Source organism: Athene cunicularia (genome assembly GCF_003259725.1).
Source record: "Athene cunicularia isolate RWA chromosome Z unlocalized genomic scaffold, athCun1 chrZ_part2, whole genome shotgun sequence".
Classification (NCBI taxonomy): domain Eukaryota; kingdom Metazoa; phylum Chordata; class Aves; order Strigiformes; family Strigidae; genus Athene; species Athene cunicularia.
The window spans coordinates 21,324,775-21,337,880 of record NW_020799143.1 but is presented as its reverse complement, the minus strand read 5'-3'; the positions used below and the strand labels follow the sequence as shown (position 1 = coordinate 21,337,880).

The window sequence follows — 13,106 nt, the reverse complement described above, 5'->3', positions numbered from 1 at the left end:
AGACAAACCACCTACACAAGGTTACTGCTACTGAAAAACAAGGGTATAATTAGATGCACAGTTCACCTGTTTTACCAGGAACAGAGCTTGAGTGCTTTGGACATTTGTGTGGACTTTCTGTGGTGCACAATTCCCATATCCATCTCTTGCACATTCACAGATTAACTCTGCAGCACACACAAGAAGGGTCCCATGCTTCATCACCTGCTCAGACCTAGCAAATTCTATGTACTTTAGATGTGTCGGATCCACTGAATGCGTGGACCAGCCCTGCAGTATACCAAGAGCATGTTCAGTATATCCTAAAGATGATGCTGTTGGACCCACTTGCAGGAGTTCACATGGCCCTGCTTCTACTTAAGATGCCTGTAGCCCTGTCAGACATGCAAAAATGGTGAATTCAGAAAGACCCCAATGCTACTATTAATGCAGGTCTGTATTCCCAACAGTTTGTGCCTGTGTGGTTCCTGCACAGCTTGTTGGCATACATAGATAGAAGGATTAACAACTGCACACTGTTTTGATCTGTCTTCTTCAAAAATGAAGCTACTGGTGAAGTCCTGAAAGAAGCTGCAAGGGCACATACCTTTGTAAGTGGTTCTTGTATCAGCCTTGCCGCTGGGGATCTGTCTTGTCACATGGGGGCGATATGGAGGTACTTGAGAGACAGGGTGAGAATTATAATCTTGTTTGTAAGTGGAGGTCAAATCCATACTCTCATCACTCTTGACATTCTTTTCAGATGGTTTAAGTTTCCGTGGCAACACTTCATGAGATATGTAATCTCTCCTGTGAAGAATAATTTCATTACGTCTTTTGTCTCAAGGAAAAAATTATGTTCTTTCTTCTGGACACACAAATAAATTAATACTTCCCCTTATTTCCACAGCCTAACATAGTCTGGATAGGATACAGGCAATCAGTGAAACACACAAGTCTTTCACATTTGGGGCTCTGAAAAAGGAACTGAGGCAGCTCTGGACAACCTCAGGCATGTCAGGTTCCCCCTTCTCTCCATCCAGTGAGGATAACGGCCTTACACAAAGCTATCTCTGTTCTACAATGGAAATACACCAGAAGACATAACCCCTTTTAAAAATCCAATAATTATAGCAGTCTATCTAATATGTATGGGAAACATATGAGAAAGGCAACAATAGTCTTCAAGACAATGCACTGCACAGCAGTTCAGCTGAGGTTGGGAAGAGAACAATAAAACAGTTTCACAGTAAAACAACAGGTGAGGGAAAAACCCCATCATCGTGGTCAGATAGTGATCTTTTTCTCAGGTACCACCATAAAAGAGCTATTTTAAGATACTGGAGGAGTGTTACTTAACTCAAATAAACAATTACAGAAACAAGATGAGGAAGGAAATAACATCACCATCCAGCATTCATTAACCTAAACCTGCTTCACTGCCCATATTCTTTGGTACAGGGCAGAGAGTCTACTGCCTGGCACCAGCAAATTTAGTCTCTTAATGTCAGAGTACTTTTCCACTGGTGTGCAGATCTGTTTACACCATTGGCAGACAGTGAGGAGAAAGAGTCAGTACAGTAGCTATTCTAATATAAATATAGTGCTTTGCATCTGGATGAATGGACAAGAGCCTGAACCTCTGAATATACTGTATTAGTTATGTATTTTAGCAAATAAATAAGGTTCTCAAAAGTCTGTGTGGAGCAGAAGGGAAGAGAATTATATATATGGGTAAAAACAGAAATGCAGAATTTAAAAAAATTCCAAGAGCATCAAGAGGTACTTATGTGGATGTTACACATGTTGTAATCCCTTTGCATACACTTGTCAGTAATTTAAAGCCAATGGGTTTTTTAAGAGAGGCCAAGAAAATACAAGCAGGAATACAACAACAGGCATGCAGCATCCTCAACAGCAGGGAAGGCTCAGTAACAGAGGATCTTTCCCAAGCCACTCACAGTACACTGCACAATCCCATGCTTGAAACAACTGAGCCTGTACCATCTGCAGTAACAGATTACAGGCAAACAATTCGTTACCAGTCTGATACAGGGTTTTCTGGCAGTGGGAGTACCTTTTCCCACTCTATTGCAATACAACAGAATCTGCAGTGGAAATTACAGAGAGATTGATCTGCTGTCCAATCAGTGGCAACCTGCATACAAGGCACCATGAAAAATGGTACTGCCTGTAACTCCCGACTTTACAAAGGGGGCTTGCTGTTGCAATATAACACCCAACACTCAGCAAAGTGTTATTAGAAAAGACATGATAACTTAAGTGCTTGCTGGCTTCACAGTCCCTGCAGTTATTCCCATACACTTATTCAATTCATTCTGAGTTTAGCCACACAGAAACAGAGCTTTTAGCAGCCCTCTGATAGGTGGTGGCACTTTTTGATACTTGGTCTTGATACTTTCACATTGAGTATATTTTCTTACCAGTGTTTCCCCAAGGACTGCAAGACTTGCAATTCAATAGCTGTTCAGGCTCTGTTTGTCCTCTAACAAGGTGTGCTGGTCTTGGCTGGGATAGAGTTAATTTTCTCCATAGTAACTAGTATGAGGCTATGTGTTAGATTTGTGCTAGAAACAGCGTTGATAACACAGGGATATTTTCATTATTTCTGAGCAGTGCTTACACAGTTTTTCTGCTTCTCACACCACTCCACTGGTGAGTAGGCTGGGGATGCACAAGAAGTAGAGAGGGAACACAGCTGGGACAGCTGACCCCAACTGACCTAAGGGATATTCCAGACTATATGACATCATGCTCAGCAATATAAAGCTGGGTGAAGAAGAAGAAAGAAGGGGGATGTTCAGAGTTATGCTGTTTTGTCTTCCCAAGTAACTGCTACACATGATGGAACCCCACTTTCCTGGAGATGACCAAACACCTGCTGCTGATGGGAAGTGAACGAATTCCTTGTTTTGCTTTGCTTGCTTGTGCAGGTTTTGCTTTACCTGTTAAACAGTCTTTATCTCAACATATGAGTTTTCTCACTTTTACTCTTCCAATACTCTTCCCCATCTCATTTCGGGAGAGTGAGTGAGCAGCTGCTTGGAGCAGAGTTGCTGGCTGAGGTTAAACCATGACACAAGAGTAGGCAAGTTTTACATATGTGGCAAAATTTACATATTTTGCATTTCAGTGCATTCTCTGAAGAAGCAAATAATGTAACTCCAGGAGCAACAGTTACTGTGGGAATCATTAGCCTTATCTGAGCAAGAATAGTTTTGCTGATTGAATGAGAAGTTCCTAAGGACTCCTTGAGAGACCCCACATGTTGGCTGCCCTTCCTTGCCTGACTTAAGAGGACACCAGTAAGCCCAGGAATTAGATATAGGCAGACACAAAGCTGCTTTGGCTCATGATAAAGATGGAAGGCATATAGAGAAGTGAAGTCTGCTCTTTGAAAACCTCTGATCCTTTTGGTTGTTGCTGAAAACTCCCATGTAAACAGAGGAATCCCAAATGTAAATCAGGCATTTCAGACTTCATCAGCCACATTTGTGCTTTAAATTGACACCTCTTAAAAAGGTGTATGTAGGGGAAGGAGTTGGTAGACCTTCCATGTCAGGATGACAAAGGGGTGGTGTTAGCTGTTAAGACTCTATTAATCATAGAATCACAGAACAGTTTGGGATGGAAGGGACCTTAAAGATCATCTAGTTCCAACCCTCTGCCATGGGCAGGGACACCTTCCACTAGCCCAGGTTGCTCAAAGCCCCGTCCAGCCTGGCCTTGAACACTGCCAGGGAGGGGGTAGCCACAGCTTCTCTGGGCAACCTGTGCCAGAGTCTCACCACCCTCACAGGAAAGAATTTCTTCCTTGTATCTCTTATGAATCTACCCTCTTTCAGTTTAAAACTGTTACCCTTACCCTGTCACTACACTCCCTGATAAAGAATCCCTCACCATCTTTCCTATAGGCCCTCTTTAAGTCATGGAAGGTTGCTATAAGGTCCCCCCAGAGCCTTCTCTTCTCTAGGCTGAACAACCCCACCTCTCTCAGCCTGTTCTCATAAGGGAGGCACTCCAGTCCCCCAATCATCTTTGTGGCGCTCTCTGGACCTGCTCGAGCAGGTCCATGTCTCTGTTATACCTGGGGCCCCAGAGCTGGACAAAGTAGTCCAGGTGAGATCTCGCAAGAGCAGAGTGCAGGGGGAAAATCACCTCCCTCAACCTGCTAGCCATACTTCCCTTGATGCAGCCCAGGATACAGTTGACTTTCTAGGCTGCGAGTGTACATTGATGGTTCATAGTCAGTTTTTCATCCCCAAGTCCTTCTCTGCAGTGCTGCTCTCAATCCACTCATTGCCCAGCCTGTATTTGTGCATGGGATTGTCTCGACCCATGTGCAGGACCTTGCACTTGGCCTTGTTGAACTTCATGAGGTTTGCACAGGCCCACCTCTCAAGCCTGTTCAGGTCCCTCTGGATGGCACATCCCTTCCTCCAGTGTCAACTGCACGACGCAGCTTGGTGTTGTTGGCAAACTAGCAGAGGGTATACTTGTACACTCAATCCCACTGTCCATGTAACTATCAAAGATGTTAAACAGCACTCACCCTAATACCACTCTTGAGGAATGCAACCGACCAGCCAGTTCCTTATCCACTGCGTGGTCCCTCTGTATAATCCATGTCTCTCCAATTTAGAAACAAGGATGTCATGTGTGATAGTATCACATGCTCTGGACAAGTCCAGGTAGATGATGTCTGTTGTTCTTCCCTTATCCACATAACCATGTTAATAGTAATTGGCTCCTAGGTATCTAATTCGGTTCAGCAAAGGCAAGAGTAATGTTGCTCATGACTCTGCCTGTGATGACGAAGTACAAATCAAGATCAGGCAGCAGCCACCGTTTAAAGAAATGGAAGCCCTCAGATTCATATTAAATGATCAGATTCCTATTTACTGTGAGTTTCTTCTGTAGACAAACACTTGGCACATCACTCTACCAGCAGCAGGGAAGAGCCTCAGAGGTTGCTTCCATCAGGTGAAGAAGCACAGTGCAAGTGTGAGGACTTCTTCCAAAAGCTAACACTGAGCAACATGATGGCTGAGAAGTAGAAACAGCTCAGCGATCCACAGTGACTGCCTTGAGGAAAACACCCACACTCCTTTTCCAATCAACAAGCTCCACTATATATCCACCTCCCTGGAAAGCAGTCAGTCATCTTACAGTGTACAAAGTACCACATAAAACACAGAAGAAAAGAAAAATACTCCTCAAATATCACCCATACTTTCCCAGACAAAAGTTCTGCTGGTTTCCCAGAAACCTTCCCAAAATAGAAACTGAGCAACAGCCATGACTATGACTGGGCTTCTATGGCCCATGTAATCTCTCATCAGATCACATCTGAACCTCCAGGAAGTGCACAAAATACAGTTGCTTGACTCCACTACAACATCTGACATGAAAAGGACCTGCAACCCTCCGTCATAGTGCCCTCATGAGTATTTGGGCTCCTGAAGTGAGCAACATCATTTGAAGTGCAACATTGTTCTTTTCACACTTCCCTTGTGAAAACCAGTGATTTTTCTTTTCTCTGTTATCTATCTCTTGCACACACATTATTTAAGTCACAGTCCTCACTCTCTTTCACTATTGCCATACTTCATAGTTGAGATGCCTTCCATGGGTTTCTGCATCATTTGGTACACTCGCTTTGGCTTAAATGAGCCTCTAGGAACAGTGATGGGATGAAGTGGGTATTGCTTCATGTACTCCGAGAGTAGCTTCTCACTATTCTCATGGGTCCTGGTGGGGAGTTGTGGACAACGGTGACATCTGCAAGGGAAAAAAAACAGCACAGCAATTAGTGACTCACAGGGTAGCTGAATAATAATGCCTCATTGTATAAGTCAGCTGCAGATTGCAACTACGAAATAGTGGATAAGTGACCACAGGAATGACTGCTACAGCCTTAGTTATTTAAAATGCAAAAGCAGAATCTGCAAAAAGAAACGGCTGTTTCTATCTACTACTACAGCCTGCAGTCAAAAAAGTCCATGAATCCAACAAAAATAGCCTAAGAAAACCAAATTCACCTAGATGAAGAAAAAAGCAAGTGTCATATTGTGCTGGACTAGAAATTCTGTTTAATGTCCCTTTTGTGCCATTTCTCATAAATTTATTATCCTGCTTTGCCCACATATTGAGCTCGTGTAGACAAGTGAGCAAAAAAAGGATAACAGTTTGGGAGTCTCTGTTCACTCATACTTGGGCAGCACTGCTCTGCCCATCTCACCTTCTGAAAGCACTTCAGTCTGGGTACTGCAAGATACGCAGTGCATAATATGCACCATAATGTGCACCAAAACGAGGACAGTGGGAAGTGATTTTCTGAAGAAGCTCCTGACTGACTGAAACGAAAACACCACCATGGATCATCCATCACTGGTGACCTCCTCCTTTCCATACTGGGACCAGACCAGAGCAGGGTGGGCAAGACTCATCCTGTCAAAATGAGGTTTTGGATCTCACCCTCAGATTTCTTCCTAGAGACATAAAAATCTATGTCCCTTTCTGGTTTGAATCAAACTTGCTAGAATTAATGCAAAGGTTGCTGATTAAGGACTTCAGAACCAGCCCACAGGAGTTACAGTGAGAGAAGACGGCCTCTGGTTTTATGTTTTATACATAATTCCTGCCAAAGTCAGAGTGTCCCTACTGGATGTATGTTTTCCAGTGCTATGTCTAGTGCAGATATGAATTACTCATTCAAAAGAGCTTCTATACTTAAAGTCCCTGTTAAATTACATGCTGAGCAGTCTAGAATCAGTAGATGTCTGATTACCTAAATTTATACAGACAACCTCTGGTCTACATTCAAGGATGCACCTTTATATACTGACTGATTTTCCAAACTAGTACAAGAGGGGAAGAAGGACCCAGAGGGCTCAAATGAAATGCAGCACCTTTTTGACAAGCCATTATCTCACTTGGATTACAAATCCTTCTGTGAAATCATAAATCAAGAGGAGTCATAATAGACTCATTTTTGCCTTAGAAAAGTTTTGAGTTTGGACCCAAAGGGAGTCCTTATGGAGTGTAAGGCAGACTATCCCCATCAATTAAAATATTTGAAGAAAAGACTTCAGGGTGGAAATCTCAGAAGAAAAAAAAGAAAAAAGTCCCACTCTTATGAACCTTATAAAATTCCAGCTTTCACATAACTGGAGGAGAGACAAACAAGAAAATGAAAAAAGATTAATATGCTCACTGATGCTAGTCCATGTGACCTTGCTGGAATGGATTTTGTGACAAAAAATTTCTAAATGCAGACTGTACTGACACTTTCTGGCCATATTCATGGTCTCCCAGCACTCCTAGGAATTATTACTCGTTCTCCAAGGCAAAGTGATCTGCCTATTCTTTCTGCGTCAAATCTGCTGGCTTCACATCACCCTTAAAGGCACTTTGGTCCCCTGAGTCTCTTAAAGTCTATGATGTAGCAAGCCAGTCTTCAGCTTGGCTTTGGAGTGTGTTGATGAGGGCTTTATGTTAGCTTTTTATGGTAAAACTGCACACAGACTGGAGTTGGGGAAATAGCTATACTACCTAGTTCATCATGGCGTAACATTTTGAAAATAAGGAATGGCTTATCAGGAGCAAATTAATGACACCTTACTAATACCACCAGTTAGTATCCCATTACAGCTCAACTGCACACACAGCATTTCAAGGAGCTCATTTGTGACATCAGACTTCTCAAATGGTTCAGAGCAAAAGCTTTTTGCAGCTCTTGGCCTGTACAGAGCAGGATCTTCACTACAGACACATTATCTCACATCCTGATGGACATTTGCAAGACAGAGTCCTGCACCTGCCCAAGTAACACTGTTGGCACTGCAAAGGTGAGGGGTCCTGTGGGTCAGGAGGTCAAGGGTTGGTAATGCAGGTACCCCTCCGAAGACCCCACAGGAGCAGGCAGGGTACAATAGCTTGCAAAACCTACATTTTCCACAGACACGGCTGGCAGCCCGGGATGGGAAAAAGGACAGGATTTCCTGCAGATAGCAGCAGCTCAAGGCTGCCAAGCTCTTTGCCCTAGGATGAAGTTAAGCCTTCAGCATGATCTGGCAACACAGGTGGCTTTACACTTCAAGTGTTCACCCACTCTCCATATGTACAATTCTGCTTTCTTTGTTGAACTTCAGAGCACAAAACAGAAGGAGATATTTCAGAGTTAGCTCTTAAGAAAAGCACTTCCCCACAAATAAATCCTTCCTGACATGACAGAGAAGTAAATCTGAATGTTTTGTCTTCTATTATTTCGCACTGAATTGTGATGTACACCCACAGATTTTGTAGTAACACTCACCGTATTACAGACTATGAGCAGAAAATTATCATCAGTTATAATTCACCACCAATACATGATACTATAAAAGTTTTGCTTCTGCATCTGCGAGAGAGACATATCTGAAAATATTTTTTACTGGAGACTACTGTAAATAACAGAGCAACATTTAACAACAACGAGTGGAACAATGTTAGATGTCAAGGTTTGCTACACTTTACTACTCCTTCTGACACAATAAATATTTGTAAAACAACTACATGATTCTTCATTGCTAAAGTCACTGCTATGTGACTGCAGCAAGTTGGCATGATAATGTCCAAGCTAAACAGTTAAAATTACTGTATAAACGTTTTGATATTGCAGCTGTTAAACTGTACCCTATTTTCTAGAAACTGATGAGACCTAAATTTTGACTTTTGTTATGCTTGTCTGTTTAGATATCAGGGTGTTTGAGCTAATTCTACTCTGATTTTCACTCGTGAAAATTATGCGTTACTTTATTGAGGTCTATCAAGTTAGCCTGGACAATATTAATAATAAAATGTAACAACAAGCAAGCACATAGATTTTTTTTTGCTTTCTAACCCAGACTCTCTGAGGGGTAAAAGAATGCAGGTCCCCTGTCTTCAAAGGAGTTAGGTTCATCTAAACAGAAACTGAGATAAAACATGTGAACAATTTATCACTTTAAATACTCGTTTAAACCAGGAAGGACAACCTGGAGCCATGGCTCAGGACCAGAATTCAGAAGTATGAATTTAATTTCTGCATTCATCACAGTCTCCCTACCAGCGCAGATCTCTGTCAACTAAAAATAAAATACAGCCTTCTCCAGAGGAGAAATCCTGTAAGATTTATGAATTTCTCGAGACAAGCTTCTCAGACTCACATGATTTTTTAAATGTCTGTGATTAATAATAAAAGATTATCACAGTGGGCTTAAATGCAGGTGGAATGGTAAGAAAGTTGTACTATTAAAATCCTAATTTAACCCAGTTATGTGGCTTACTACTGGTGATTACTGTTCATAGAGGTCATGGATACCATTGGTATTACTGCTTGAGAGAAAAAACATGAGGCTCAGAAATGGCTGAACTGTCATTCGGGAGAATTTAGTTTTCCCTTGTAAAAAGCATTGGCCCTCAGTCCAGCTCTTGCAGGAAAAAGCAACATCTCCTCAACCATATAATCTACTTCTTGTACCATCTCTCGTTTCCGTGAGTGGTCAGATAAGGTCTATGTTACAGAAATCTCTAGTTTAGATGAAATTATGATGCTGTCCAAAGAAACACAAGGATGTAAAAATGTGCCAAAAAAAATGGAGCAGGCTCTAATAGCAGAAACTGACCACCAGCAGTCAGGCTGTAAAGAAAATCACTGAAGGTGAGTCTTTATTTGTGCAAACCTCCTCTCTTCCAAGCAATGGAGATGCAATCAGAAGCCCAGCTACCTGACTTAGTTACAAAAGGATGGATGACAGATTAGATGTCTGCAAAAGGAAGAAGAGCTTCCATGTGCAAAGTATCAAAGTATATCACATACAAACATTGATGAAAACACACTGTGAATTCAGGCATATATAGGGTTCTGCTTTTAGATGGTGAACGGTTTTGAAGCAAAAAGTAAATGCACAATAAAAGCAAGAAATCCCTTGAGAGGTTTGAAGTTCTTGTGATCATAACAGTACAAAAAAATAGTAATCTGAAACTTTTGGAAGGTTAACTTTAACTACCACACAGCTCAGAAGCATTTTTCTTTGTGTCACGTAACAATGCTGAACTCTGGATGCCAAACTTAACTTTTTCCCCAAGCACATACCTTCACCAAATGTCAGAAGAGAAAGATCAGTAATCACCCCAAAATGAATAAAAGTGACAGTGGAGAAAGAGAAGTTCATCACATTTGCATGCCCACAGTCTTCACTGTGATTTTGGACAAAAGTTTAACAAAAGAGAAACATGTATTTGTAGATATGCAGTGCTCATCACTGCCAAACGAATGAAACATAAAATTGCTCCGTCTTCCAAATTCACCCTCATCATAATGCCCCTACTGAGAACCCAGAGCAGCTAGAAGGACTGTGCCCTGGAAGAACACAAAACCCTAGGGTTTGATATTACATGTTGTTGTGGTTGTGCCCCTTTCAAAAGCTGCAAAAAGCCATCATGGTCATCCTTTTATAGTGACCTAGTGAACTCTGAGCAAGGCTATGTATTAAGCTCACTATACTCCTCATGGCCACTCTTGCTTTTAGTCACACTTTTGTCTCACTTTCCACGTGTGCAACCAAGAAAAAAAAATCTTTTATATAATCTTCCTACTAATCTCATCTCAAATAAACCTCAATGAACAAGAATTGTACTGTTTCTTCACGCTTTCATTAAAATGATTTTAGGTACTATCTGTACAGTTCAGAGGGCTTTATTGACTTACCTGTATTTCAGTACCTGAAGGTTCACAGGAGACAATTTGCATAAATAAATACTATCTTCCTATCTCTTTCAGACATATCATATTTGAAATAACGTAAGCAAAGCTTTGTATTGACCCACAAAGTAGAAAGTAAGTCTTAAAGATCCCTACTGTCATAAACCCAAACAACAACTGTACAAAACCAGACAAACATCCAGACTGAGTAAATCTTTCATGTTGTCAGACTTAACTCATCCCAGCTAAATGCAGCAAACAATGGAGAAACTGATGCCAAAACTCAGTTTTGGGGTCCCAGGAACAGTATGGCAAAATCACACACTAAACATTTGTGGCTGCTTTACTTCTGGCTGCTGACCCAAGACACTAGTAAAAGAAAGGTCCAAAGAATCCAATAACTTCAGTAAATTATTTGTGGAAACAGTATCCTTTGAAATCGAATATTGCTTGGAAATACAAATTTGCTCTTGACAGGAAACAGGTAGATATCTAGATATCTAGATAACAGGTAGATATAGTCCAGGAATAGAAAATTTGAGTGGTAATGGGTGTAACTTTCACAAAACTAATACAGCAGTTTACCTGTGCCTTCCAACTGAGGACAAAATTTCATACCACTCTCCCTCAAGACAGCAGTCAAAGTGTAATTAGACTTGTAATGAAATACTGTAATGCTATCCTCACTGCAAGCCTGAGAGCTCTCAGATTTTGACACATTAACACAATTGCTACAGATCACACTTTACACAAACTCATAATGACAGATTTTGTGATTTACTAAAGCAAGATCTGGTGAGGTCTGTCCTTGTGCATGCATACCCACTGCATGTAACCAGCAATGATGGAGCAAATACCCATTTCTTTTACATCATAGCACTACCATCAATCAGGAAGAGGTGCACACGATATTTATCTGACATGAGACAGAAAGTTAGGAAAGTTCTTCAGGTAACTAAAAATCTAAGAGATTTATATACCAGTCCTCAGAGAATTCATCTGTAAGCCACAAAGACTCCATCAATTTATTTCTGTTTTATAAAAAATGGGAACTGATTTCCCTTGATTTTAGGGCAAACCAGAATTTTTGTTTAAAAGACACATGAAGAAGACTTTAAAAACTGCTATAGATTCAAAGAACCTGGAACAGTATCTTCTACAGGTAATTTTGTTTTACACTACTGAAATGAGGAGCTGTTCCTCTGAAGTCAGTAGTTTTAAACTGGTGTTTAACAGGAGCACTTCAGGGGGAAATATGGTCCTGTGTCATGTTAACAGGACCTGAGCCTGGTGCCACAGTAAAAATGAAGGATTCTGCAAACAGTTTTCGAAAGCATGTTTTCACCAATTGCTCCAGCTTTCATGAAGTGTGAGAGGAGTGCTGATAAAACTTTACCAAAAGGTCTCCAACATCTGCTAGCTGTGATCTATGTAATTTCTAATACACTCTGTATAATGCAAGCCAAGAAAAAAAAGAAGGGAAAAAAAGATTCCCTCACTCCTACATTAAATTTGTCCCTCCTCATGCAAAAGAAAGGCAGTTTTCCAGTACTTCTACCTTTTTATTAAACTTACAACCTGAAGTGCTACGGAAAAGTCTGGTTAGCAGCATGGCAATAAAGTCTAACAATATAAACAGCACAATGAGATCATAAGCTACTCTAGGAGTCCGTTTTAAGTTAGATAATTGCAGGCAAATTTTGGTTAACTTTAAAAGAGTCACCTTACTTTGCTAGGATGGAAGTTCTTAAGCTATAAAAAAATCTTTGGATGGGAAAAAAAAGTTATACATCAGGAAAAATATAAGTTCCCTATTGAATTATTCCCTGTATAAAAGAATTCCAGGCATGACAAAGGGTAATAAATACTGAAATTCTTAACAGCCTTCCATTTCTGGAAATGGAAAAATGGACAGTCATTTTTTCACAGCTGATAGGTGAGGGACTTCCATATTTCCAGAGTTACAAAATAATAATACAATTAGCCCTTCTGGGGAGATATTAATTTGCTAGTCCATCCTTCCCTGTAGTAAAATGCCTTTTGTAATTTCATCGGTTTTATCAGACTTTCACCAGTTGTAAGTTTGAACTGGATTCTGAATTACTGACAGCTTTTCTTGGTCAACATTATCTCATCCTAAGAAAATAATAATTAACAACAAGTAACAACAACTATCATGTATATACCTCAGAAGAGTTCTGTTAACTTGACTGTGGAAAAAGTACACATTCTCTGGTGAAAACTTTGAGCAGTCTCACTTTCTGCAAACAGATATACATACTTGACATCAAAGTGGACCTATTAATATTGGGTTCATTATAGGCCCCTCTAGACAAGAGCCAAATAATGTTGTAGCTACAATCTCCTCTTCCCCCCCCCC

At 40.8% G+C, this 13,106-nt stretch overlaps 1 protein-coding gene across 1 annotated transcript in view; it reads right to left on the bottom strand.

Annotated features, from left to right (window-relative positions):
• The window catches only part of SAXO1 (stabilizer of axonemal microtubules 1), a 10,100-nt gene extending 4,455 nt beyond the window's left edge, over nucleotides 1-5,645 (bottom strand). The window contains exons 1-2 of the mRNA XM_026866349.1: nucleotides 5,608-5,645; nucleotides 587-789 (exon numbers count right to left, since the gene is read on the bottom strand). Of these exons, the coding sequence (XP_026722150.1) occupies nucleotides 587-789; nucleotides 5,608-5,645 (241 nt within the window). The remainder of the gene's footprint in view (nucleotides 1-586; nucleotides 790-5,607) is intronic.
• Between the last annotated feature and the right edge of the window lie 7,461 nt (nucleotides 5,646-13,106).